At 44.2% G+C, this 26836-nt stretch overlaps 1 protein-coding gene across 2 annotated transcripts; it reads right to left on the bottom strand.

Annotated features, from left to right (window-relative positions):
• On the bottom strand, nt 1–24842 carry TMEM45A (transmembrane protein 45A). Of its 2 annotated transcripts, XM_072883876.1 has the most exons (7): nt 24718–24842; nt 24187–24373; nt 7506–7715; nt 5103–5315; nt 4177–4361; nt 1834–1979; nt 1–419 (listed from the first exon to the last, which is right to left on the bottom strand). In XM_072883876.1, exons 3-7 carry the CDS (start codon nt 7693–7695, stop codon nt 326–328), a joined length of 828 nt encoding a protein of 275 aa, XP_072739977.1. In that variant the 5' UTR covers nt 7696–7715; nt 24187–24373; nt 24718–24842; the 3' UTR covers nt 1–325. The 2 variants fall into 2 exon arrangements, with proteins under 2 accessions (XP_072739977.1, XP_072739967.1); XM_072883866.1 differs by lacking the exons at nt 24187–24373; nt 24718–24842 and adding an exon at nt 19252–19504.
• Nucleotides 24843–26836: the final 1994 nt, after the last annotated feature.

Below are 26836 nucleotides of genomic sequence, written 5' to 3'. Positions count from 1 at the left end.
AACATTTTGCTTAGCTTTTAATGAGTCAAGCACACAGACTTCATCATGCCACCTCATCCAGTCCAATTCTGTCTAATATTAGTCTGGTTTTCTTTGAAGCATGTGATAAGCAAGGTCCTAGTGCAACCACCACAAATCGATACCAAGCTTACCCTCCGCAAATAAAGATGTAACTGTGTAGATGTAGATAGTACTCAGGGGATGATATCTTGATATGTGCACAGCAAGTTGTAGTAAAGAATTAATAAGATGGCAAACAAATCTAGAAATGAGGTATCAATTAGCCTAATGGTAGAGCAGGTAAACTAGTCAAGCCACATTCGTACTAAATTTCATCTTCTGACTCCTGATCTCGTTCAGATGTTTTCAGTAATCCCATTTCCATGGACTGGGACTGTTTAACCTTTGAACGAACTGCCCTGGAAACAACAAAAAACAACAAAAAAAAACAGTTGTCAATAGTAACTCAAAGGCTTATCTGGCCATTTTTACATGGTAAAGACTGTTTAACTCTTGCGTCTCATCAGGGAATTAGGATGATTTATTTATGAAGACTTGGAGGTGGGCCACTGTGGAAGACACCATAAAGAGGAGATAGTGATTTCAAGCAGAATCTGAGCAGAATTTAACCCCAGGCCTTAATTGTAGATACCTGTATTTTAGCATGAGTGACCGCTATAAAATGCGAGCATGAACCATGACATTAGCATGTGCTGCCTTTAACAATACCACCTGCATGTACTGCTTGTAAGAGCTCGTTCCTATGGACACATCTAAGAGTGTTCACCATAAGCAAACCTCAGTGTATCATCTAGAAAGTTCAGTGTGCAGGTGCAAGACTGATAGCTGTGTTCACTTGGAAGAGTACTATAAAGCTGTGAAGAAGAGTGAGTCTGGCCAACCTCCCCATGGACGGGAATTCTGCAGCATGCCACGATCAGCCCTGGGGGGCTGGTCTGATGGTGCAGCAACCGCCATTCCCAGCATCAGAAGGAAGGTAAGACTGCTGTCACCTTCTCTATAGTTGCCATCCTTTACACAACAAACCAGTTACCCAGCCTTGAGTGTCGGCGCCTTTTGGACTGAGATCCAAAACGACATGGCACCTCCTCGGTGCAAAGCAAGACTGCAAGAACTACATATGGCCAAAGCATGATTAAATAGGGCTATTAGGATGGTAGGGGTAAAGCAAGGAGTGAGAAGCATGTTTAGGACAGCGCAGGCAAAGGCTTGGTAAGGTCCTGCAGACAGAAGGTGATCACACGTGGCAGAATCAGGCTCACTTTTACAACCAAGTTAACTTTGCAGTTGGGATTTTGTCAGAATTAGCACTGGGCGGCGAGGAAAGGGGCTAACTTTAGAAATCAGGGGATGAAATTGGCTAATGAAAAAGAAATCAGGTCTAATCACAGGAAATTGCTAGCAATGAAACCTGTCCAATAATCTTCAAAGTTAAGTCATGAAGCCTGCTGACTAAGCCACTTGGAATTAGTAGAGATGAGCGCTGGGAGAGAAGATGTTGTAGGAAAAAAGGTCTCTCCTCCTTGTAACTTTTTATGGACTTACAAATGTGGAAGACTATCAAAAAGAGCTCATTTTATCTGAGAAGCATTATGCTGTCAGAGCTGTACTTTATGAGTTTTCCCCCTGTCTACTGAAGCAATGAGTCGTGTTGTCTTCATTGATTAGTAGTATCTATTTTTATTTTACCTTGCAGGGCAATTAATGACTTTGTGGAAACCTTTTGATTTGTCAGTGAAACTTTTCTAAAATAAAGCTCCTGCTAGACCAGATAGACAGGTCTCCAAAATTTTAGTGTTTCAAGTAACTTACCAGCTGACGATTGTGTAATTCACTGCAAGTATAAGAAAAGCAAAGGCATAATGCCAGCAATAGCACATAGTCAGGAACATCATATTAGTGTGATCCGTCTGATTCCACTCTGGGCTCCCATTTGGAGGATAAAGCACAAAACCAATCTGCAATAAAAGAAAAGATATTTAGCAAATGTCATTTGACGTATATCCTATGCCGTATTATGCTACCCATCACAAGGCAGACATTTCATTTTCTTATAGTGCTGATTATTTTTGTGATTATTATTAAAAACAATTTTGCAGTCACACTCAGGTCCGATGGATCATTTTACATGGTTTTGTGCAGAAATGCCTTTGAAGGTGCAGAGCCAGTCCCAGACCCCCCTGCTCTTACCCAGCAAATTAAGGAGGCAGCCCGACGAGTCCTGCAGCGATCACAATCACGTACTGGAAGGAGAGGGGCTGGTGCTCAGCCATGTATGGTCTGAACGACAAGCACATCACCAACCAGCAAACCTGCCCGGCCATTTGCACTGACTCGCTTCTTCCCAGCAGCATCTGGGAATGTGTTACATGGTTCAGAAGATGAATAATAAATTAATAAATAAAGGCGAGCCATGAGTCTATTTCTTCTGGGTCATCCGGGGAAAAGGTCAGGTTTTGAAATTACGTAAAAACGGAGCTTTCTCACCCAAGGCTATAAGTTTGTGTGAAATACATAGTTGATTTGTTTATTCAGAGCTGGGAAGGATCAAATTCAGATTAATGCATAAACTGGGAAACTAGTAACCCCATGGCTACACAGGGGTCTGCCTTGACAAGCACCAGTCCTCTGTACTGCCTAATACTCTTCAAAGTCACCGCTCAGCAGTTTGGCTGAGAATTTAGGAGCTGGGAAGAGGAGGAGAGGAAGGAGGAGGGGAGGAGTGCATTTTGCATTTCCATGCAGAGAATTCAATGAATGAGGGTGTTGATGATGCAGAAAGAAAGTCCCTTTACCTTTTACAAATTTGTCATGCTGCAGCCAGTATGTGCGTTTCAGTCACACATATGGTTGAAGTCTGATGCGGGTGTGAAAAAAGCCACACTTAAATCTCTTGTATTTTTAGTTCTTCATTTTTTTTACTTTGAAACAAAAACCACATTGTCTCCAGAGCTAAAGAAAGAACTTGTTCTAAAATTAGACTAGGCAGACAACAAAGAATAAATGGTTGCATCTAATTCCTCTTATGTAAAGCTTCTTAAATCACAGAAGAAAAGTTTACAAACAAGAAAATAAAACACCAAGCGCTGCAGCACCAGGTTCTTGAGTTCACTAATAGAAAAATGCTGCCGTTTTGGAGGTCTGTCTTCTTGCCAGAGCAAGTATTTAAATGTTTGATTTGGTGCTGAGTGTCCAGTTCTCCTAAGGAACAGCAAACGTTTTTATTAATTGTGTCTGGCCAGCATATAAAAAAGGGAAGCCAGTCTAGACAAGCTGGAAAGAAAAATCACTGGAGTGACCTCAGTTCTCCACTATAAGATGAAACACACATCGGCACTAGTGCTCCTATTTCTTTGTTATAAGATCGCAGCAAGTCGTTAAACTCTCTTGTTTGACAGCAGAGAAAGGGTCGCTATCAAATATCTGTTAATTGGATAGAATCACAAGTAAGTGAAGGCATGGCAGCTACCTTTTGAAAAGTCCTTTTGGGAGCCACGTCCCTGAAATATAGACGTTTGGGCTATTACTTCTTTTGCTTAATTTCCCAAACACTGGAAAAGCAGGAGGCTTTACATCACTCAATCTCTTAATGCGAATCAGGAGCTCAAATAAATACCTTTTAAACTTAGGTTGCCACTGCTGAAATGCTTTTTAGAAAGTAGAAAGAGGCAGCCAACATGAAAGATAATTTGTGCCTTCATTCCTCTTCCCGCAATGTCAATGGGTGCTTTGCCTCACCTGTCCAGTACTCTGCTGGGCATTTACTCACTGCTCCGGCAGCTGACAGTGGGGACTGTCGTCACAAAGAACAGCATATATTGCCGGGCTGTAAAATCACTGCCATTTGGCTGGCGAATTTTGAACAGGATGTTACAGAGATCAGAGGGGATGTTCAGTTGCAAGGGAGAGCTCAACAAAACCACCTTAGCTTTTTTATTGATTCAAATAAAAGACATAAATGGCTTCTTTGTCTGTGAAACAGATATGATAAATACTTTTCTCCCTTTAAAGGGTCATTAAGACTTCATTGTTTTCTATGAGTCCTTTGAGGTCTGTGTTTAAAAGGTATATTATATTACCTGTGAAACATCTGCAAAGGGGTAAATGACTAATTTTGGTGAAGGAAGAAATTCCTAAGGCAGAAAAGTGACCTACCTGCCAGAACCAGCTGCCTTGTAATATGCAGAGGCTAGTACGGAGCATCTCTAGCACAATACTGCCACGGAAGAAAACTTCCAGAAATATGCAAACAGCAGCTCCAAAGATAGCAAATAGCAATAACTGATGAACGTGAACATCCAGCATGGCTCTCCCATGAAGATGGTAGCAAAAGAGAAAACCTGGAATAAATTAAGTGATCAGTTTAAGGTATTTTCTTCCCTTGTGATCTCCCTGCATCTGCTTTTAGAAAACAGTGAACCTTTAGCATTTCTCTTTATGCCAGTATCACCTTCTCAGTTGAACTGAGAGTAATTTTTTAAGACTGACACCTACGTACTGTGTACTCCCACTGTTGAGCTCAGACCAGGAATTGCATGAGAAGCTGCAGCTCTGTCACCTTTCATTTAAAACACATGAACAAAAAGTCACATTCATCTGTCTCTGCAGTGTAACCAGAGGGATGCTATGAGATATACTGTGCGTACAGAAAACATAAATTGAGCGTGCCTCCAGTGCAATTCCAACATGCGATTGCTGTGCAGGTAAATGCACTGACACTGGCTTTAGCTAATAAGTTGCATACCATGTCAGTACATACATTGAAGCACGTGCCTGAGCTACTGAGCACTTACCCAAAACAGGCTTGTGCTGCTGTTTTCAGAACATTTCTGTTGCTATCTGAGCCAGTTAGGAAGGCACCAATACACCTCTGCAATGTGTGATCATGCTCTGGGCTCCAGTGCAGACAAACCCTCAGCAGTTTAAGGAGGGCCAAGACTGATCTTTTTTAAGCGTTTCAGGGAGTTAAACACCCAGCTCCCGTAGGCTCATTCTCTAAGGATGATTTGAGATTCCCAGACCAAAGACTGATACACCTCTGCAAGTTCCACATGCACCTCTGCAGGGAGAGGTAAACTGACCTTCAATAAACACTGCTAAGGAAAGCATCATCCTGTCCATGGCCACTGGCAATGCATTGGTCCCGTGAGCCACGATGTCAACCAACCCTGAAATGCCATAGAAGAGGTACATGGTGGCATGTTGCCAGTTCATCAAGTGATCCCAGTGCTTTTCCTCATAATTATACAACTTCAGATGAGGTCCATCGGGAACAAACTGCTCAGCCACCATTCCTGCACATGAAACGAGAAGTGTAACTCATTGTCCTGGTGCTTAAGGTATAGAATGATGGTAAGTCTTTATACAAACAATAGAGGCAACAATATATCCCCACACAGCATAACGCCAGTCAATTTGGGGTTTAGTCTGCCTGCCTGAGGGTTGCTCTGGGTGATTGCTATGTTTTGCTCCCTTCTGCCCGGGTCAGCCATTCCCAATAAAGTTTTTAACATGTTGTCCAAATTCAAGTGAAAATGCACAGAGGACTCAAGGATATTAATTTTATAAAAATTTTTGAGAAAATAGGCAGTGGGTGGAGAGATGAAATAAGTTGCTTTGCTGAGGGAAAGACCACAGAGTGAGCTCAAGCATATATTAAGCATCACATAATCTGGAGAGGAGAAAGCCAGAGGAAACCAGGCTTCTGCTCCACTCCTGGTGGGACTATTTGCATCTTGCAGTTTCCAGCAGTGAAAATGGAGACAGCTATTCTGTCCTGCTTTTTTTTTAAACAATTGCTATTGTAGTAGCCCTGTGACTAAATTTTTCAGCTGCCTTTCCCAGTGTTTCAAACATGAGTGTAACACATGCTAAAGTCCCCAAAAGAAAGATTTACCATTTCAGTCCCCTGCAATATGCAGGATGGCAGAGTTCAGACTCTTAATTCAAAGGGGTTTTTTCCTATAAAGCCATAAAAGGAAATCCCTCCACCATGCAGAGTTATTAAAGGTCCCATGAGAATGTATACCGAGTTAGTATTTGAATTGCTGCTCCACCGCCTCCCTTACCTTGGCCCCTCGGTGTCTTGCTAACTGGCTGCAGTACTCCAGCAAGGGGAAAGCTGCTTTTAGATACTTTGTATGATCAGTCAAGTTTGGGAAGGGTTTAAAATGCGTTATGCTTTTCAAACGTTAAAGTTAATTATATTGTTTATAAAGTGTGGGCCAGCATCCTGCTGTGTAAGTAGATATGCTGCAGAGCAAATGCAGTGTTTTTCCACCTTTATTTCAAGTTTTCCTAACACAGAAACAGCAGGTTTTACTCCTTCTGCTGCTTTTGCTGTTTGTCCTTGCCAGGCTTTCTTGTGCACGTTTTTGACTGGAATTGAAATTACCAGACGTTGAAATAATAGTTATTTGTTTCAGGGTGAAAATAAAAACACTAGATGAGTGTTTTAGGTGCCCAACTACCTCTAGACACTGACTGGGAGATTTTCAGGAAAGATGTCCCCACGCATACCTCAAAATGAAAGCTATTATTTAGGTTTTGATAATTTTTTAAGGCATATTGAACTGTATACTGTACAGACAATGTCACTTCAGTGCTGATGTATCTTAACTGATACAACTCCCAGAGGGGAAGGAAAAGCAAGAACAAGATTCTGGCACAGCCTGCACCTTGATTAGAAACCAGGCAACTCTGAGCATCTAAAGAAGAGTAGATAGATAGAATCTAAAAATCTAAAAATACTACAAATTAAGATCCTTTTCAACTTGAGAGCCACATGTGCTGAACTCCCCAGGTCCCCTGTTATTTAGCTTACTTACTCTATTAAGGTAAATTGCTAACATACAGCTTGCTGGAATGTAAACAAGAACTAGACACTTCCAGCCAGCCGCACAGCTCACTAAACCATCCCCATGGGTTTGTACCCAGGCCAGTCCACAACAGAAGGAGAAACAGCCCCCACCGTGTTGCAACAGTCCTGCAGCAATAAGATCTGGAGTTCAGTCTGTCTTTGTGAATATTTTCACTTTGGTAACGAAGAAGCATCTGCATTTATGTATTTTATCAATAACTCAGTGGAGACTACCGACATCTGAGATGGCTGGATTCAAAATAGAAGAGCAATGCCCCCACAGTCTGGTGCTCCCAGTCTGCATGAGGGAGCCCCTTGCCTAAATATCTCATCTCCCTCCCTGAAGCAGTGACCAGCATATGAACACTCAAATGGACCAGCTGTGAAATAGTCAGGAGACCTTAAAGAAGTTCCAGAAGAGCTCTATGAACAGAAACCATGTTACAGTCGTAACTGTGTCATTAATAGCAGTAGCCCTACTAGTTCTTAGATTCATGGTGTTTAAAGGACAAAATACCAAAACACAATAAGATATGTTTTGTAAGAGAACAAAATTTAGGGGGGGGGGGGGGAGTGTTAAAAGGCACAGCCTTTTTGTTGTCTGCCCCAAATCCACCTTACTTACCAATCAGGGCAAAGACAGCTTTGATGATCCCCTCAACAAACTCCAGGCGCTGAAATCCTGCCCTGGAACCAAGGTAGCAAGCATTCTTGTTTTTTCGACAGGCGTACTTCAGTGGATACTTCACTGACCACCACAAGCCAAAAAGAAGGAAGAAGCTTCCGGGGAGGGCATGCCCTTTGAAATTGCCCATGGTTGTCTGCTAGGTGATACCTGAAGGTGAAACAAATGCAGATCAGTTATGGGAATAGTAGGAGAATTCTGTGGGTTATAATTTTAAAGTATCTCCTTGCATAGATCAAAAGGGTGTCACTGAATTAAGTACTCACACGTTATTTAAAAGTAGATTTAGGTACTTATCTTTCCTGGCTGTTCAAAACACCCAGCCAGTCTCCCCAGTTTCATAGCTTTGCAGGACAAGAGTGAGAGACCCAACTGCAAAGCAGCTGACCTGAAACACAGAGCTGGCAGTTGGCAAGTTAAGAGAAAAAAAGCCATAGTACACTCTGTCATGCTGCTGAAGTTGTACTAGCAAAAGAGAGAACATGAATATTCACAATTTGGTTCTTTCACCTTTAGAGAGGGTTTTATGTTTCTTTACTCCACAAACAGAAATCAAGACAATACCTGACTGAAGGAAAAATTAATTGTATACAGATCCGATGGCTAACTATTCACTAATAAATTGTATTTTATATTTCAATCCGGATGTCTCATTATGATTTACAAACATCAAGTCATTCTCAGTATCTGATAGGTGAGTTAGGCACCCACAACTAGATACATATTATCAAGTACATCAAGTGCACTGAGTGATAAGGTTATTAGTTGGTCAGTGTAACACAGTCATTTAAAAGCAGTGCATTAATTCTGGTCATTACCCCAACTTTTAGGAGAGTTAACTTAGTTCCAATAGCTTCTTGATTAAAATGACAGTTCTAACATTAAATTGCAATTTTTCTTTAAGTTATTAGAAACTGAGTTGTGCATCATGACCCAAAGGCATAGGCATACTAAATCTTTCCACAGGCAACAATCAAGAACAACCACTTTAGAAGCATTGGCAATCTGTACTTTCTGTTATTATCATTGCTGACTTAAAAATCCGATTGCCACGCTATGCTGGAGCCATCTGGTTATGAATAGAACATGGAGGCTCTGGTATATTTTTCTTTTCAGTAAGTATTTCCTATGGTCAGCTCTGCATAAGAAGTTTTAAACTGTGGCTTGTGGGCCATGGAGTACTTGCAGATGGTTCACGTAATGCTGTCTAGTCACGTAGCGTGAGCCTTCTCCTATTTCTGGAGGCTAAACTCCACTGAAAGCATTAATTTTTTATTTTTTTTTTTTTTTGAGAAGAGAAACTTTTCCACATGCACAGGTCCTGAAGCTGCCATAGGACTATTACCCAACTGCATGAGGAGAGGTGACCTATATAGCCACAAAGGAGAAGAAAAAAAATACGACTTTTCATGCATAGCACGAGGCAGGCTGTGATTTAAACAGGGATGCTGAAGAGGGTCCTGCTCCTGCTGCCTGTCCCCTGCTCTTCCAGAGCTGGTTTCTCCCACTGTAAGGGCTGCAGAAGGGGAGGGGTGAGCTTTAAAAGCTTTCCCTGGATAAAACTCCCCTTAGCTAATTTCTAGGAAAGTATTGCTGAAGGACAAGAAAAGGGAAACGTGATACTGGTTGCCCAAGCAAGCCCATTTCTGGTTGTGTCCTCGCAGGTGTTGTCAGTGCTGGCATCTGCGTGTCAAAGCCTGGAAGGAAAGCGTGCTGAGATGGCTGCACAGAGCCTGGGGAAGGCTCCTGGGGTAGCAGCGCTTGCCAGCCGTGGGGCAGCTAAAGGGGGAATGAGGGACGTGTTTACGTATTCTTGTGAAAAGCGAAAGACTCCATTTGGGATTTCTGCTGTGTGGGGAAGGGCTCCTGCATGCCACTTGTCTCCTGTCAAGAAGAAAAGCAAGGGTGCCATGCCCAGAGCTGTTGTAGGGGGCTTTGCCTTGCCTGGTGGCCGGCTGGCCGCTCAGATCAGAGCAGCAAAAGCGGTGGCAGAGCCATCAGGCAGCTCTCAGCATGGGCACCTCAGCCACCACGATGGTGATGACCACCTCCATCTCCGCTCATAAAATGCTGAATTAAGCTCTAAACCTCCCTGGGGCTGAGCACGTGTTAGTGGTGTCAAATCAGCCTGCTTCTGAGCTGAGCATCTCAGATCCTGGCCCAGGGTGGGCTGGGCAGGGTAGGAGGAAGAGGTGGCAGCCGAGGGTCCAAGGGTCGGACGGAAAGAACCTTTCTCTGCCTCCTCTGCCTCCCCCACCACCCTTAAAGTCCCGCTGGGTTGATGCCTGTGTGTTTTATTTGAAAGTGGGGAGAGCACTGCTCACTCTCGAGCAGCCTACAGCGCAGTCAGGCTCTCAGCGGTGCGGCTGAGGGGCTCAGCCCCACAGGTTAGAGCCAGCCCCCACAGTCTCGCAGAAAAGGTACCTCATTTCGGGACGTCTTTATTTCAAAGAATCTGACCAGCTTGTGCATCACTGCCAGTACTCATTGCACCATTGTTTGCCTCAAAAAAGGGCAGTACTAACAGGAGCTGACTAAACTTTGCTTTCAACTTTGAAATACTTCTTTTAGTTTGAAAGCCTTAATTTCTCGTTCTTCTAAAACTTGCTGGCCTGAAAGGCATTGCTGTCTTTTCAGACACATTGGTTTTTTTCCTTCTTTGAATGAAAGGAAGAGGGGAGGAGTGAGGAGTGGCCTTTCCTCGCCATATGTCTGATCTCACTGAACACCATTCATTAGAAAGACTTTATTCATTAGATACTTGATTATTCACCACAGGTACATAGCACTCCAAATGGAAAGATTTACCCCGCACCCCACATCAAAGCGAGATACTGGATTCAAAAGGTACATTAAACCTATGAAAGCCTCTCTCTAAGACAGTACAGCTGCAGTAAGAGTGAAATGAAGAACAGTGCGTTCATGTCATTTGTAGTGCACGGTACACAAAACTTGAAAAGTAATTCTCAATCTGTAAATTCACACCTGGGTTATCTAGAGCTCTAATCACTGCAGGATTTTTCTGCCCTAAATCTGGGTAATCCATCAAGATACTCTGTTTAAAACTATTTTTTGCCTTTTAAAACAAGGGAAAAGTAGAAAAGGGAAAGACTGATACAGTAGCTACTGCTGCATATCCAATATAAACAAAACAGAACCAGAAAAATTGATTTTTTGCTATAAGCAATACAATCATGTATTATTAGCTTTAGAGAGTGTAAACTTCAGTTTGAGCTCATCCAAAGATGTTGGGGATTATTTGTAGGATTCCTCTAGAAAAAGACACGTCAGATCTGCCAGCCAGCTGTTGTGGCAGACCTTTGGAACATTGAATCTCAACACAGTCTGCTTCAGAAAGGAGTTATATTTCAAGTTTAAATCCTTAGTAAACGTGAAAACATCATGACAGAGCTCACCTTAAACTGATTAAACTTCCCAATTCATTAATTTTTTTCTTATCAGGCCTGAGAGTTTATTTCGGCGAGGCTAGAAGTCAACTGCCACCACCCACAGTTTTGATGTGACTGAGAAGTTTTGCCTGCAAGTAAACCAGGTGATATCGCATGGTTTGGGGGCTTAATATGACACTGAGGACACGTCGAGGATAAGCAGAGCCTCCTCTGCAGGAAGATGACTGCGGGGTCAGGACATGGATCTGGGAGGTGTGAGGCAGGGGCGTAACGGGAGGTGAAAGGAGAGGAGGATGGGAAGGCAGGCTGCTGCCTTTCCATGCTGCGCTTTGGCATCCCCCTGTGCAGCTCGGGACAAAGGAGCTGCCGCTCTTCTGCATGGCTTGGGAGCCAGCCAGTTTTGGTATCTCAGGTGCTTTTTACTGGATAAAGATGGCATCAGCGTGTTATGACAATACTTAATAAATTTGAGGGTTTATTTTTTACAGAGCCTTATCCCATAAGCTAGCAAACAAATCACTGGAGGACTGATGTTGTAAGATGTGCAAATCCCAAATCCTCTTTTATCTTCAGTGATTTCAGGGCCGGGGTGCTGGCAGAGCCACAGCCACATTCTCAGCAGCAAACCTTCCTTGCTGCCCACCACCTTCCCTAGAGTGCGTCATCTGCCAGAGATGCAAGCAGGGAAAATCCTGAGGCTGCCCCACTGCTGGATGCCATGAGGTCTGGGTTCAGGCATGCAGGGTCTGCCCACGCTCCCTCCACTGCCCCCCAAAGCCATCCAGTCACAGCACCTCAACCCTGTCCAAATCCTGCTCCTAACCCTGCCAGGCAAAGCCAACGGTGCTGGTGCCTACAAGAGGCACGCAGCTGGCATCACCCGGCCACGGCCCTCACCATGGATGACAGGGTTTGGCTTTCCAGCAAGCATACGCAGACTCCCTGACCATGCTGACTGAATCACCCGTTACCTGCTGTGTGCACCCCCAGGATCCCTTCAGGCTCACTCAGCTTTTCATGTCTCCACCGTGAAGCATCACCACCCAGGACCTTCCACCACCACCAGCAGCCATGGGGCCACAGTAGCCAGGAACCAGCAAATTTTGGACTCTGGCAAAGCAGATTTTGGACTCTACCTGGGGGAAGCTCCCTCCTCGCCGACCAGGCAGGGCTCCCACCCCAAGGACCGTGTCCAGGAACCAGACAAGGTGCATGCTCCAGCCCAGATTCGGGCTTTCCATAGCAAGTAGTCCTTGAAACCCCGTTCTTGGGAGGGTGTGCGGCATGCCAGGAGGGGAGGCTGCTGTCAGGGTCCAAGGGCACCCATGGGCCTTAATTGCCCCAACCAGCCTCACTCAGGAACCCCACCCTGACACCCCTCCCCAGGGGCCTGTGGTCACAGGGGAACTGGAGAAAGAGGTAATTAGGCGTAATTATGGCAATAAACTCAATTGTCAAGGTAGTTTGTAAATTTTAAATACCAGGCAACGTTTCTGCAGCAGACTGGAATAAGGAACGAGAATAACTTACAGCTACCTATGAATGCGAGGTGCTTTTTTTTCATGTGTGAGAACTCCAAGCATGGGTTTTCTTGCAATAATCACAGAAAGGTCTGCATGATTCAGGCTTTTCCAGCAATTAGAAAGCTGCATAGTATTGCAAAAGTGTTTTACACTCAAACTTTGCCAACCATAGGTTGTTGATGGTTGCCCACAAATTCCCTATGTAGCAGTAATGCTTTGTGTACCTGGGATGTTCGTCCCTCAGTTCAGGGTGCATCTTACTCCTTGGGGTCAGTAGGGAATATGGAGATCTGCTGGCAAAGGAGGGGATGAGCAAAGGCAGCTTCCAAGTGAGTATTCAAGAAAAGGTGTGCATTTTTGTGGATATCAAAAGCTGCCTTCTTAGCCTGAAAATTATCTCACTTACACCAGCAGAAGCATGAAAGGCGGGCAAGAAACAGACTTACATGATTGATTTAAACATCTTCTGACTTTTTCGGGAGGGATGTTTCATAACATTTACCAGCTTGATTCCTCATCTCTTGAGGCCACCCGTGTGGGAACGAAGGCAAGACTTGCAAGTGGTATGGAGAAACTAGATATACCACCTGGTTACTCAGACAGCTTCTCAATCGCTTCTTGAAGAACTAGATTACTTTCCCTTTTTTCCCCTTCTCCCTTTAAAAAAAGCCAGGGGCCTAGGCAGCGTAACCTGTACTGGACGGGCACACAAGTGGTAGCTGAGCCAGAGCTAGCCCTGCAGCAGGCAGCTTCCCTTCCCTGCGCATTCTCCTGCCACAGCAGTATGCCTTGCAATTTCCTGTGTTTATCAAGCCCTGGGGGATGTTAAAGAGGACTGTCAACCAAAATGTATTTTTTTTCCAGAAACGACACAAGTTATGAGGCCACAAACTCACTCTGCTGCAATGCATTCATTTCTGCTACGGAACCATATAACAAAAGTTAAACCCAAAGATTAAACATTAGCAAATTTACTGCAACGGTAAAACTGAAGCGTTATTTTTCTCCCATACGCTAGATTAGGACACAATGATGTGGAGTTTATAATATTTGATACTAAATGTTTATTTATCCATAACAGCCGCAGGAATCGATCATGATGTCAGTGAGAATAATGCACCAAGATAAGAGGAGGAAATAACACATTTGTAGACAGAGTGAACAAGCTGTGATCATACAGCTTTTACCAAAAACTGGAATCCAGCAAAATTGAATGCATCTAAGACAAGAAAATCACAGACAAGTTTACTTCAGTACCAAAATTTCCTACTTGCAGCTAAAGATGTATTCACGAGGCAAGTGCCTTTTATCCTGCAGCCATTAAATAGTAAACATCATGGAGAGCCATGCTGATCTGAAAAGCAATGTCTGCTGTAATTACTTTGTTCACTAAAAAATGCAGTCCTGGTTTCATGTCATGACTAAAAGTGTTTCAGCAACTACAGCCCCACGTTTCCAGATGAGATCACTGCTCTGGTGTTAAGGAAATACTCAGCTGGCACCTATCGCTCCTTCAGAATTAAACTGGAACTATGCACTGCGTATGCTAATGAAAGCAGGACTCAAGACTTCTTGAAATGCTAAAAAGTGACAGTACAGCCTTGATATTTTTGGCTTAAGGGTGTGGGAGATAAAGATTTTCAGGTCAAAAAAAAGAAATGTCATGAATAGGCATCTCTGAAGCTTGTAAGAGAAGAATTCAACCCTTGATAAAATCTTCAGGCCTACAAGACAGGGATGAAAACCAAAAATCCCAAAGAGGTAAGGACCAGGAATCTACATACTGGCGTTAGAAAGGAGGGACTCCAAGACACAATCTCTCTAGTGCTGAGTTTGGGCCCACAACCTGTCAGTGCCTTGCATCTGTCAACAACTCCTCCTTCCCAGATACTTGTGCTTCTCAGCCCTTTGAGTGCTCCTCACTGTCTTTTTTCATCTCTCGTGACCCTCAGTTTTCTGGCTTGCTTTCCCCTTACTCCGTGCATGTGCTGACTCTGTTTCTGCTCCCATAGCGGAGCAGCCTATCTCCAGGGGTTATCCAGGGACAACAAACACTCCATAATAATCTTACCATTGGCTCTTGATATCAGAGCAGCTGCTAGTCTGTGGATATGACATTTTTGGTCTTCAGGACTGCCAATTTGGAGCCTTTTATTCAGATCACCACAAGTTCACAAAACATACATACATGAAAAATTGAATCTTGTAATTGCATGGGATACATAAGAGTCACTTTTTCCTATGAAAGATCCATAGTTTCTTTATTGGTCATAAAACCTGTTATTTCCTAGCACTGCCTGAAATAAAGGGTAGAATAGCACAGGTATGTGAGTAAACTATTGCAGGTATGAGAGTGCTACCTCCTGTGGGAGTATGTTTGGCTTCAGCCACCGCAGCCACTTCCCTGCCCGCAGGAGCCCAGCGGTAGCCGCTGCCTCCTGTGGGGTGACCTCCCATCTGTCCCCTGTGCAGAGCAGCAGTTCCCTTCCCCACAGAGGGTCACAGCAGACTCAAAGCGAAGGGCTGCCGATGCACAGCTCCTCCCAACCCAGCAGACTCGAGCAAGTTTTTGATTGTGTGCGGCAGCGGCTGAGCACTGTCGGACAGACGCCATGGTGGAAGGACGTGCTGCGACATCCCGCTGCTGTGCTGCGGGAGCTCTTCACTGACATCTGAGACTAGCTCCCCCTTCCAGTCCACCTGGCGCTGGGCTCAGCTAGAGCTCTTATTGCTTCCTGATTTTAACCTGAATTGTGACAGCTAGTGAAATTCCTATATGCTGTCTCTTTTTAAAGTCAGTTTCTCTTATTGTCTTTAAAACAGCCCAAGTCACGTCAATGAACGACCCCTGCAAGACCCTAGGTATCCCTGAAGGCCCACGGTCAAGCAGAGGTCACACTGCCAGTAAGAAGATTGCTCCCTGGGTACCCTACCAAAACCAGTTTTGTAGGGTATAATCCCTGGCTGCTCCTTGTAGTTCCAGGTGTGCTCACCTACATCTTCTCCGCTTCCTGATAGACATGCTAGGAGCATGTCAAGAGAGCAAAAGTTTGTTATATCAACTGATGATTTATTGCTTAAAGCCCAGCTCTGGAGAGGAAATTAAATAAAATATGATTTAGTTTCTGTTAGCATCACTTTTATGGACCTCCCCTTACAGTGTCTTCACAATACAGTCAGGGCTTCAGTGGAAGGATCAAGTAAGGCAGTGAAGCTGGCAGGACAACTGGACTACAACAAATATTTGTAATAAATACTCATGACTACCTGGGTTGTGACAAATCCTGCATTTGACACTTACAGAGCACTTTACAGACTGTTAGAAGTTGCTGCAATTGTTATTTATGTTTCCAAATACTTCTTGAAGACAAGAAGACACAACCAAAAAAAGAGGTGTTTATTGAGAAAACTCAATGTTTGAGTGGTCTAAAATGCCATTGTCCACCTGCAAGGAAGCCATGTCTGAGAGACAAAACGGAGAAATTCTGTTCTTGGAGAAGGACAGGTCTTCAGGTATGGAAGACAGGGCTTGCTGACCTCAATATGATTTATAATTCTTCAGTTGCAATGGTTGCCCCCTTACTGTGGCTACCAGTGACTGTGCAAAAAAGCCATTTAGATTTCTCTTCGTTATGTACAGTACCAGATATTGAGGTGACTGAGGCCTTCAAATGAGAAACTGGAATATTACAAGGAAGACCCTGTTCTAAAGAATCACCAACCACTATCAAAATACGGTAAGCAGCAGTGTCATGCTGTGCTGTGCATACTAGTAAGCTTTCATCTTAAGGATAGTCTCAAGTTAACAAAAATGTGAAGGGAGCTCATCTCAACTAGTGCAAGAGCATTAATAAGTCCCTGTTGGTGTTCATAGGAGGGACTCAGTTTTCTTACCGAAAAATTACAAACCAGCTCAGTTATCCAATGCGATGCTCATAACAGCTCACACCTGGGCGACAAGCCGCTGACACCTGTAAGAGCTGAGCTTCTCCTGTCCCCTGATAGGGAAGAGACTGGAAACCAGGGGCATGTGTCCAGAATATTGGCTTCTAGTGGGACACTGTGCTGCATTTTGCTGTCTCCTCCTGCTGAGATCCAGCCTCTTCTTGAATCTCTGCTTTCTGAAGTTATTTGATTAAGTGGTTCTTAACCTTCAGCCATCCTGTCTGTCTGTGGAGTACAGTTAGGTAGTGTGAGCCCTCAGGGCTCTTAGATGTCAAACAAAGTGATTTAAAAGAAATGTTTAAATCTCATGGATTTGGATGCTGTAACCAATGATATTTGAGTGTTTAGGGCTTGCAATATTGTGTTGTGATAAGCAGGAAAAACAAATTCTAAAAAGCTTTCTTGTCAGTAATTTCCATAAATTTCCAACAGAGCAGAAGGTGGGATTTGCACCTAAAGCTTTGCCTTGACTGACTTGCCTTTGTACTGGGAAGTTTTCTCTGCAAGTCTTGTCTGTCGAGATCAGGGTGCTTGATGTACTGCTTGTCACAAGGGTGACCAAGTGCACTGCCTCTACCGACTATTGCTTGGGGGAAACACACTCTCAACAGCAGAAAGATGTGTGCATCAGAAAAGAAAGAGAAACACCAATGAATAAATGGGAGCATTGGCAAGGCAGTCTGTAACATTGATAATAGCTGGGAGAAATGGCTGGCTGAGTTAGCCCAGCTAGAAAAATCAAAATGCATCCAAGAAACAGGTACAGTTCCTCTTTATGGGACCACCTCATACTCTCTAAATGGGAATCGGCTAGTGCTAATGCAACATTACCAGAAACCAAAGAGTCCTCCATAATGCAAGGCTACAGTAGCAGAAGTTTCATTTCCTGCTGCCCCTCAGGTGAGAGAATTAATGGCGGGAGCAAGAGTAATGCTACTGGAGTAGGAACTTTGTAATTCAATCAGACCAGCAGCTTCAGCAAGGGGCTGTATCCTCTTCCAAAACCACTGGTGTTACAGATGCTACACTCTGTATCTTAGAAATGTCTCAAGTGCAAGGTCATGTGTGGCAAGAGTTTTAGGAATTTTGCTCAGATAGCATTAAAATGTTATAGCAGGCCCTGATTTAGGCATAAATTGATTAGAAGGGACTTAAGTCTCCCTTTTGTCTTCTGGAGCAAAAAGCAGTGCCAGAACTCCAGGTCTGGCTCATGCTGCATGGTAAGACAAGAGTGCCGCAGTAGAGCGGCGCTCTACTAAAAACTAAGATATTTCAAAACCAATGTTTAATTATTTATAATCCCTGGGTTTAGGAACTTGCCTTGCTCACAGATAGGAAGAGACGATCAAAATGACCACTGCTGCCAACTGCAAGTGAGCGTGAGCATGTTTGGTCACATCTAAGAAATAGAGTAGCAGCCAGTTGACAAGAGGTTTGACACTGAGGAGTCTTGATTCATGTATATCTTCAGATTGAAAAACAAGGGACCCGTTTTTGTGCTGCTGCACTGGCCGTTTGCAGTACTGAGTAAAATGATATTTCCAGGCAGATTTGGTGTGCAAGGAAAGAGTAAACAGAGAGCAGCTTGCCTAAACACAGGCATAATTATTCAAGCCACTCCTCAAGGTTCATTTGACTTTTCTGCCCCAGCAGTTATTTCTGCCCACACTCTCCACAACTGAGAGAAGTCTGTTTGGTTTACCCAACTCCATTTGTAAAGAGAAAAATACAGGAAAAGCCCACATAAGCAACCTTGAAAAGCAGCAAAAGACATCTGAGCAAACTTCGGAAAGGTAACTCCAGAGTCAATGATGAATTTGCATCTAAAATGGATATGGAATACATTCCTTTTACAAATGACAAAGTACTTGTGGGGACTTATGGTACAATGTGTGCCATAATTTAAAGAGGTCTGCAATAATACAAGGTGATGCAAACGAAGTTATACGTACTGGAGAAATCACAAGTCCTAGGTATGTTAATGCATAGTAATAATCATATATTCAGTTTTAAAAGGAAGAAGCATAAATACTTTGAAGTACTTCTATGTTTCAGTTCCTAAGCTCTGAAATTTCAGAAAGCCACTTAGAAAGATAATCAAATGTTTGATACCATGTCAAGCATTAAGCATTATTGGGAGAGAAGAATATGATTTATCACTGAAAAATTGTAACCAAATGGAACATATGCAGGGACTGTAAGTGTTTTTCCAAGGGTTATTCTGTTTTGAAATAGAATAGAGAGGCTGGGATAATCTAATTTTAGGGTTTCTCTCACACAGTAAGAAGACATGGCTACGTTTAAATTCTCTTGATTTTGCCTGGAAATTCAAGTTTGGATGTACATCTCCATTTGAGACACCCCAGGAAGAGAGAGGAAAAAAATCAGGCAAGACACTTAAAACTGTACTGAATGTTTTTTGCCCATCCCTAACGCTTAATCCCCCTTTGTTTAAGGATCCAGAACCACTGCTGCAAAGACTCTTGTACCTGGGGTAAAGTAATCCGGATGGCTGCAAGGGCTACAGCCGCCTTTTACCACCGGCAATCTCTCCAAAAGCTACTTCTGATTTACAAGCCCCGTCCGCGCTTTTTACCTCAGGAGTCCCCCCCACGGACCGAGTTAAGCCAAACATGGAGTAGTTGTCGTCCTTTCACCCGGGAACGCTAAACACCCCCACCCCTGCCCCCGCCGCCGCCCGCCCTGCCTGCGCCCCGCGCTGCCCGCCCTGCGCGGGGGGCAGCCTGCGCGGGGGCGACCTCCAGCCTCTCCCGCCGCCGCGGGAAGGGAGAGCCGGGCTGCCCTTACCTCCGCCGCCTGCTGCCCCGCAGCCTCTTCCTCCGCCTCCCCCGCAGCCCCTCGCCCCCTCCACGGGTTTCGCTGCCGGCCCGGGCGAGCCCCGCGGCCGCCCGACCCTCCAGCTGCGGCCGCCGGGGGATGCGCCGCCGCCGCCGCCGCCGCCCCAGATGTTTGCGGCGCGGCCGCCCAGATGTTCCCCTGGCGGCCCCGCGGGGGGCGGGCGGTTTCCTCCCTGCCTGGCCGGGGAGGACGCGGGGCAGAGCCAAATAAAAGGGGCTCGGGGAAAGCGAGGCTGCAGCGGGACCGGCGCTGCCCGGTGCCCGTCCCCGCGTCTGCCCCGCTTGCCAGAAAAAGCAGCCGGCAGCGGCGGGGCTCACGGCCGCAGGTAGCGGCTCCCACCAGCCCGGGCAGGCTAGGCAAAGTAGGAGAAGTACAGAGACTTTCTGACACACAAACCCTCCTTTGATCGCTGCATAGAACAGAGGCTTTTTTTTATTTGCCTTTTTTTCCCCCTCGTGGTTTTCTCCACGAAAATGAGCACCCGTGGCTGTAGTTCCTGTAATTTCACAGGAATGTATGGCAGAGCCCTGAATCCAAAAGAAGAATGTCTAAAAATAAAATCGAAAGGATGAAGCCACAGTTCTATTTGCAAATGTCACTGTAAACAGTGTTAGTGACATTACTGAATCATTCCCAGTATAATGAAAGGCACCGTATACTGCATCACCTCTGTTACGTTATCCAGCAGAGAACACCAACGAAATCCTCAAATCTTACATGTGGAAAAATCCTCCTTTGAGGTATTTGCCAGGAAGTTGTGATAATCAGGTTCTGAAGCTCTGTTTAAACTACACCAGAAGCCTCCCTGACCTTTTCCACCCCTGTCAGCATCAAGCTCTTGCATTGCCAACCTCCCCTGTGGCTGTTGGAGTAGCCAAGCTGAGGTGCAACTCTCCCCACCAGCTAGTCATAACTTGGACTAAAATCTGAGACCCTCCTCAAGTCCCCTAATTTAAGATTTCTGCTTTTCAGCATCCAAAAGCTTTTTGCTTTGGGAAATTTGTGGATGAAATTAACTCCATGTAAAGATTAAGACTTAGATCAACAGTGCATTTCTGTTTGACGCTTTTTCACCCTCGATTATCTTCTCAGACAGCTCTGTCCATGCCTGTCTCTTTAGTATAAAGTGACACTTTCACTACCAGATAAATAGTACTCCAGCAAATACCCTTCAGCATCTGGCAAGCCTTTGCAGGTTGGGTGATGTAATGAGTACAGAGAAAAAGGCAATTAATATTTTGCAGAAGGACCACCTCTCTGTAAACAGTGTTCCAGAAATCCAGCCTCTGTGGCAGCTGCTCCCCTTTCCTGGTCTGACTGACTTTCCTTGCAATTTTTTTTAGATGGCAGAATGCAGCTCACGTAATGGCATTAACTCCTACCTAATGGATATCCTTCTGTTGCAGAAGAGTTTTGTTAGACTGAGCTAAATCAGCCAATGAAACTGATAATTGTAATTACCTCATCTATTTACCACTGGTTTGATGTGTTTGTCTTGGCAGCGGAGCAAAAATCACTTCCTCGGATTCCTCACTTCCATCCATACTTAAGAAGACTTAAAAGTGATTCTAAGTAACGATTAGTGTCTCCAATGTCAAAAACTGTGATTAGCATCCCGGAAACCCTGCAGGGATTCTGCACTTCTGCAAGGACCATTGCAGTGTGCATTAAAGTAACCACAGAGAAGTGCATGCATAGAATATTCTATAAAACTGTTAGGGACTACGGAAACAACAAAGCATCCTTTGCCATTTTTTACCAAGGTCAACAAGACGTCAACAGCGCTGCTGCATTCAGTCAAGTTCCGACCTTCCTTCATTTTCATCTTATTCTTTTTACCTTATTTCAAAGTTAGGAAATTAATTCACCGTACCTGTCCCAAGGTTAGGATACATGCCTGACACACATGCAGGCAACTGAGCCCTCCTCTAGCTGGAGGAATAGAGTATTCACCCATCCCTGAAAAGGCTACGTGTGCTTCCCAAGCTCTGGTTGGTCAAAGGAGACAAGAAATGATATAACACTTGTATTGCTTGCTGGGGCAATGTATTCCGAGAATTAATACAAACAATGGCAAATACCTTAAAGAAAATTTAAATACGTAAAAACTATGTAAAATAAGTGAAAATTACTTGTTCAGATCATAGTGTGTTTTCCTGCCTGTTCAGGACTGCTTTCTACAATACAATTGTAGGAGACAATTAAAATTACTAATAGACCCAGTTTACCAGCTTGTAACTAATAACATATTGGATCCATTCCACTTTTCTTCCTGCTTAACATGTCCATCAGCAAAAGAACAATTGCCTTTAGATGCTTAATGTTGTAGTGAGTGTTAGGTCTGTGCTATGAATGATTCTGGACGACCACTCAATACTGGAGTGGCATGGGTTTGATGTGACTGACATTGCTTTTGCGGTATGGTAAAATGACCACGTAATCGTACCATGTATCCTCTCTGACATGGTAAATCCTATTCACTCAGTAAGAACAAGCTATCAAGTACCTTCAGATAAAAACTGTGGTTTCTAAGATAGAAAAGCAAGACTCTCTGAACAATACAGCCCAGGTGCATTGTTTATGTCTGCCCATCTGACAAACAAACTTATTATTTCCATATGCCCTGTGGCCTCCTATTTTTGCCTGGAAAAATTCCTTCATAGTTGGGAGTCCCTCCATTCTTGCTGGAATCAAAGTAAATAGCATCCACAAAAATCATTAAGGAACACACTTTAAATAAATCTCCATTGGGCTTGAGTCCCTGAGACGCTTGCAAAGGAGACTTTTTATAGGCATTTGTTTGATTGTTCACTGCTGATACTGAGCATTGCACCTGAAGCAAGTCATAAAAACATTTCTTCATGGCTAAGCCTAAATGCTATGAGATGAATTTGCAATTAGCGCTTGAACCACTTTTCACAGAAGTTACCTGAATGAAACATTGCAAGGCCAAACGTCTGTGGCTCCGAGCCCCCCACGTCTATTACATTGCATTTAATACTGCGACTAGTTCTTTACTTCATCAGAGTTATCACAGGTATCAGGCACTTACATCAACCATATCTCAGTACTTCACCATTTGCCCACAGTCACACATCCATGCTTTGATCCAAAGAGTCATCAGTACATTATGGACAAATCAGAGTTATAAATGTTTTAGGATTACTGTAACATCTGCAGTTTGGCCAAGAAGGCAAGTGGTAGCACTTGGAGGCACGTGAACTAGTTTCAGCCTCGTCACTTGGGGTAACAGTACCTTTAGCAAACAGTGGAAGCAGACACCACCGTAACCTTGCTCTCCCAGTTGTTTCCAGAGGGCTCTGGCAGCTTCACTCTGTGCCTTTGGCCTTTGCTGCTCTTACCTTGGCTGGCTGCATTCGTGCCAACCTGCATCCTGAGGAGGCCACCCGGCGTCCAGCACGGTTATAGAGCAGAGATGTGCAAGATCCTGGCCCTGCACAGTCAGGGGATGAAGCTAACCATGGACCTCCTGAGCCTAGTCCAGTCCAACAGGACACATTCATGACATGTGTCTGGGTAAAAACTGAAGTGAAATGTCTTCCTGCTCCCTTGGACACTTCAAGTCTAAGATGTGCTGTTTGTAGGTATCTCTGTAGCACCACATCTAATTTATCGCTGATGAAATGTAGCATATAAGTGTAGCTGACACTGATAAAATAATTGATCTTCAGACAGAGTGCCCAGAAAGTTAAATAAATAATTCTGGCCTTGCAAAGTTTATGCAACAGTTGAAAAAAGAGCAGATACATGCACTGGCTATGCCTTGAGGAAAAGAAAACATTGGCATTCCGTTTTCAATACAAGCTGTAACAAGCAAAATAAATAAAAAGTGAATTTCAATACAAAGACCCATCTTATGACAATCCAATTTTTGGAGTGCTAGTAGAGATATTTGCTCTTGGATGGATTTAGAAGATACAGGTTTACATCTGTAAAGTTTAAAAATGCTTCTAGGCCTAATTCTGCCATCAGTAAAAAATGTAGTTACATTACACATGGCATTTTAAAAATTATTAATTTTTATAATTATTAATTATGTTGGTGTTATTTGAAGTACTTTCTGGTTTTTTACAAGTAGCCTGTGTAAGAAACTTTCAAGAAGCGTATTTTTTTCAAGTTTGTATCCTTGCTGTGCATTAATCATCAATTTGTCAAGCTGACTCATAGCATATAAAAATGTATCCCCCCTTATGAAAGTCTTTCATCTAGAAGAACATGTAAAAAAAAATCACAGAGAAAAATAGTCAAAAAAGCTCATCTTACCCCTATCTGCATTAAGAGAGGAACAGCAATGACTGCAGGTGCAATACCTGAAACAATCTATAATTCATGGGTAATGGCTATGTTTCAAGTTGATTAGAGTCCTTTGAACTAATCTACCAATTTGGCATGGGGAATCCAGAGCAATAAAGCCAGAAATGCCAAGCATATGAACGGTCAGAATTTTCTCCCCAGACCTCTCCATTTCCGTATAATGATGATTCAGAACAGAGAAATCTGGGAAAAGCAGAAGCACTACGAGAAAGCAGTTTGCAGAGCCTGAATATTTTTCTTCTCAGAGTATCAGTACTTGAAATGAATATATGCCTTAACACTGAGAGCTGTGCAGGTGAGGTCTTCTACAGTACAAACGTATAAAAATGATGATCCCTGTCCCCACATTGCAGTTTAAGAATCTTTGCTTATTCTTTCCTTGTCATGTATCAGCTGAACGAGAGCAAAGATGATATTTAAGGCGGCAAATGCCACCACAGAAGTTTGAAGCGTGGAATGACATTTCTATTTACTACACTTCAGCTCGTGAAGCAAATTTTGAATTAGAAAGTAAGAGATTATTCGCTGGGGAAAATGCTGTGCACTAACCTGGCATTTTTCGGTGGAGGATGGTCAGCAACAGATTAGTTGAACAATGTCTACAACAGCGTAACTTCTCAATGGTGTCAGGCCGTGGAGAGCTTGTCTGGTGTACTCACTCGGGGTCAAATACCAAGCCAGGTCCTAGTTTATCAGTTGTTGCCAAAGTTGGGACGTGGAAATATAAAGCAGAGGGCTGTGGAAAACAAGGGATAATCTGCCAGCTGAGGAAAGAAACGGTAGCTGCAAGAACTAGAAACTCTCTCTGCCTCCGTCAGGTTCCTTGGTCGTTTCTGGATGAGTTACCTGCATGTCTGTGTTCGGCTGATGGTTTCTTATTTTGGGCCACCCAGTAGGACACATCTAGGTTATAGATTTATAGAAGCACCAAGCACTCAGAACAGCAAATTAAGTCTGCTGCAGCAGTTAGTTAAAATATAAAGTGTTCTGAACAAACGTCAGGGCCAATGGAGTATGCAAAAAGGTGTAGCGAATCATAACAAAAAGTTCCCGGTTCCCTGGAAATAGTTATCTCCTCACCTGTAATGCACACTGTGATGACAATCACGTTTGCGAAATATTCAGAGGCTGCAGGAAGGCTACCCCAGAAAACCTCGGGAAGCAGTTGGCAGCTCTGAATTCAGTGCACTGACTGGGTTGTACAGTGATAAATGGGGCTCGCAGTCACACACTTAGTCCAGGAAATGTAGAGACCGGCTTCATTCCCAGACACTGTCTTGCTTTTACACTAAACGAGGTGCTAGTCCCATGGGAAAAATAGTATGCAGTCAAACAATTAAATCATGTCACATAATACACATTGCGTGGGGGAAAGGGAGAGGGGGCTGAACTAGGTTTCCCAAGGCAGTGGTAGGTGTGGATTTGTCCAGCTTTTGAGAGTTTAACTTTGTAAACCTAATGGTGTTCTTTTGACTTTTTTTATGATGCAACTTCGTCTTCCTCATTGTTTTGTTAATTTTTGTTCTCTCTGTCTCTGACTCACTTGCTGCATTCTGCACGTACCTCGGGTGAGTCAGGAGAAAGGGCTAGCCAGGGGAGGACATCAGGGTGAACAACCCTCTGGACGGAGACACAAGGCAGAAAGAACAGGATGGGAAAATTGGCCAGTTAAGCAGTGATATGAAAAGCACCAGCTGTAGCCCAGTCTAGGCAGAAAGAGGGAAAAATGCTTTTTCAGGGGAAAAGGGAAAGCGAGAGCAGGAGCACAGCTGTGGGAGGTGAGTGTGGAGGGGTAGGGAGGTCAGAAAGCTGGTGTCACTGCATGGGCATTGCCTCCTGCAACCCTTTTCCCTCGGCTCTCCTGCAGCATGGCAGGTAATATCTTCCTGCTCCCCGTACAGAGCAGGGGCATGTTTGTATGTGGTACCAGTCTTCATCCCATGGGACACCAGGGCCAGAAAAACTCTGGTGCAAAAAAGCTCCCCCCATACACACATTTATCACACACGTGAAAGAGAAAGAGCACTAGTAAGGAAGGAACCCATCCAAGCATCACAAAAGTCTCTGTGTCCAGGCACAACATTCCCTGGAGCCAAACACTTTTCCCTTGGTCACTGACCTCCTAACCAGCTTCTCACAGGCATGGCCACATGTCCTGTCTCACTGGGAACTGGATCCTTTGGTCTCCTGCCTGGCTGTCACTTAGCGAATCTTCACCCTCCCAAAGCACCTGAATGTACAGCACCCCCACCCCAGGTCCTTGCCATCAACCCAAAACACTTCTCACAAGCCAGCTCCCTCCCAAAGGCAGCTCTGGGCTCTCTCCATCACACTCCTTCCTAGGGATGCCCTAATCAGACATCCCCATGAAAAAGCCCAGCCTGAGCTCCTCATCCCTGGCCTCACCAACCCTGCTCCCAAGCCAGCTGCCAAGTCACAGCTGCAGTGGTGCCCCAGCACTTACTCACTCAGCTCTTCCTCTCCTTTGCTTTAATCCAGGAGCCCAGCTGGTGCTGCCGGGGTAGGCAGGGCCACTTCCACAGCGCTGACTCCCACCTGGTCCCGCTTCTCCACCAGGTTTCCCCCAGTATCAAAATTTCCATCAGCCCACGAGTCTGTATATATTGGCACAGACACCTTATAAACACAGGTGTGCTTGAACATGAGTTTGAACTCGCAGGGCAATGTTGGATGTAATGGGATCACAGGCAGTCAGCTAAGCAGATTGTAGGAAAAGACTGTGGTAGGGAAGCAGGGGAGTGACAGGGAGAAGTCTGTGTCAGGGCAAGAAAGTTAAGGGAAAGCAGAGAAACGCAGGGACAGCTTGAAAAAAGTTTGTGGCCAGGCAGCGGGGAGTGGTGAACAGAAGCCCACAGTATGGCACACTTCTCCCGGGAGATGCAGAGATACAAAAGTCTAATTGTCAGCACATGTCAGTATATATATATAAAATATATATATTATATTTTTTTATATATATATATATAAAATGTTATTTGGTACCTTGGTAAACAGGCACATATATATATATAATGTTATTTGGTACCTTGGTAAACAAGCACAATAAAAATGACGTGACCAAGTAATTTAGCAACCCAGTGATTGGTGTAAAAGGGAATGAGGGTGATTTCTGATCCTGGGTCTCCTGCTGAAGTTCCCAGCCAGAACATCCTCTTTCAATTGAAAAAGAAAGAAAGAA

This window comes from Ciconia boyciana, chromosome 1, assembly GCF_034638445.1.
Source record: "Ciconia boyciana chromosome 1, ASM3463844v1, whole genome shotgun sequence".
NCBI lineage: Eukaryota > Metazoa > Chordata > Aves > Ciconiiformes > Ciconiidae > Ciconia > Ciconia boyciana.
This window is presented reverse-complemented; position numbering and strand designations above follow the sequence as displayed.

What these genes read in the sequence shown, in the direction of transcription:
- TMEM45A (XM_072883876.1), bottom strand. Translation starts at nt 7,695, where the DNA reads ATGGGCAATTTCAAAGGGCATGCCCTCCCCGGAAGCTTCTTCCTTCTT. An exon ending in CTTAGCAGTGTTTATTGAAG is followed by an intron (nt 4,362 to 5,102) that starts GTCAGTTTACCT and finishes AATTTATTCCAG; the next exon opens with GTTTTCTCTTTTGCTACCAT. An exon ending in AAGGCAGCTGGTTCTGGCAG is followed by an intron (nt 1,980 to 4,176) that starts GTAGGTCACTTT and finishes CTTTTATTGCAG; the next exon opens with ATTGGTTTTGTGCTTTATCC.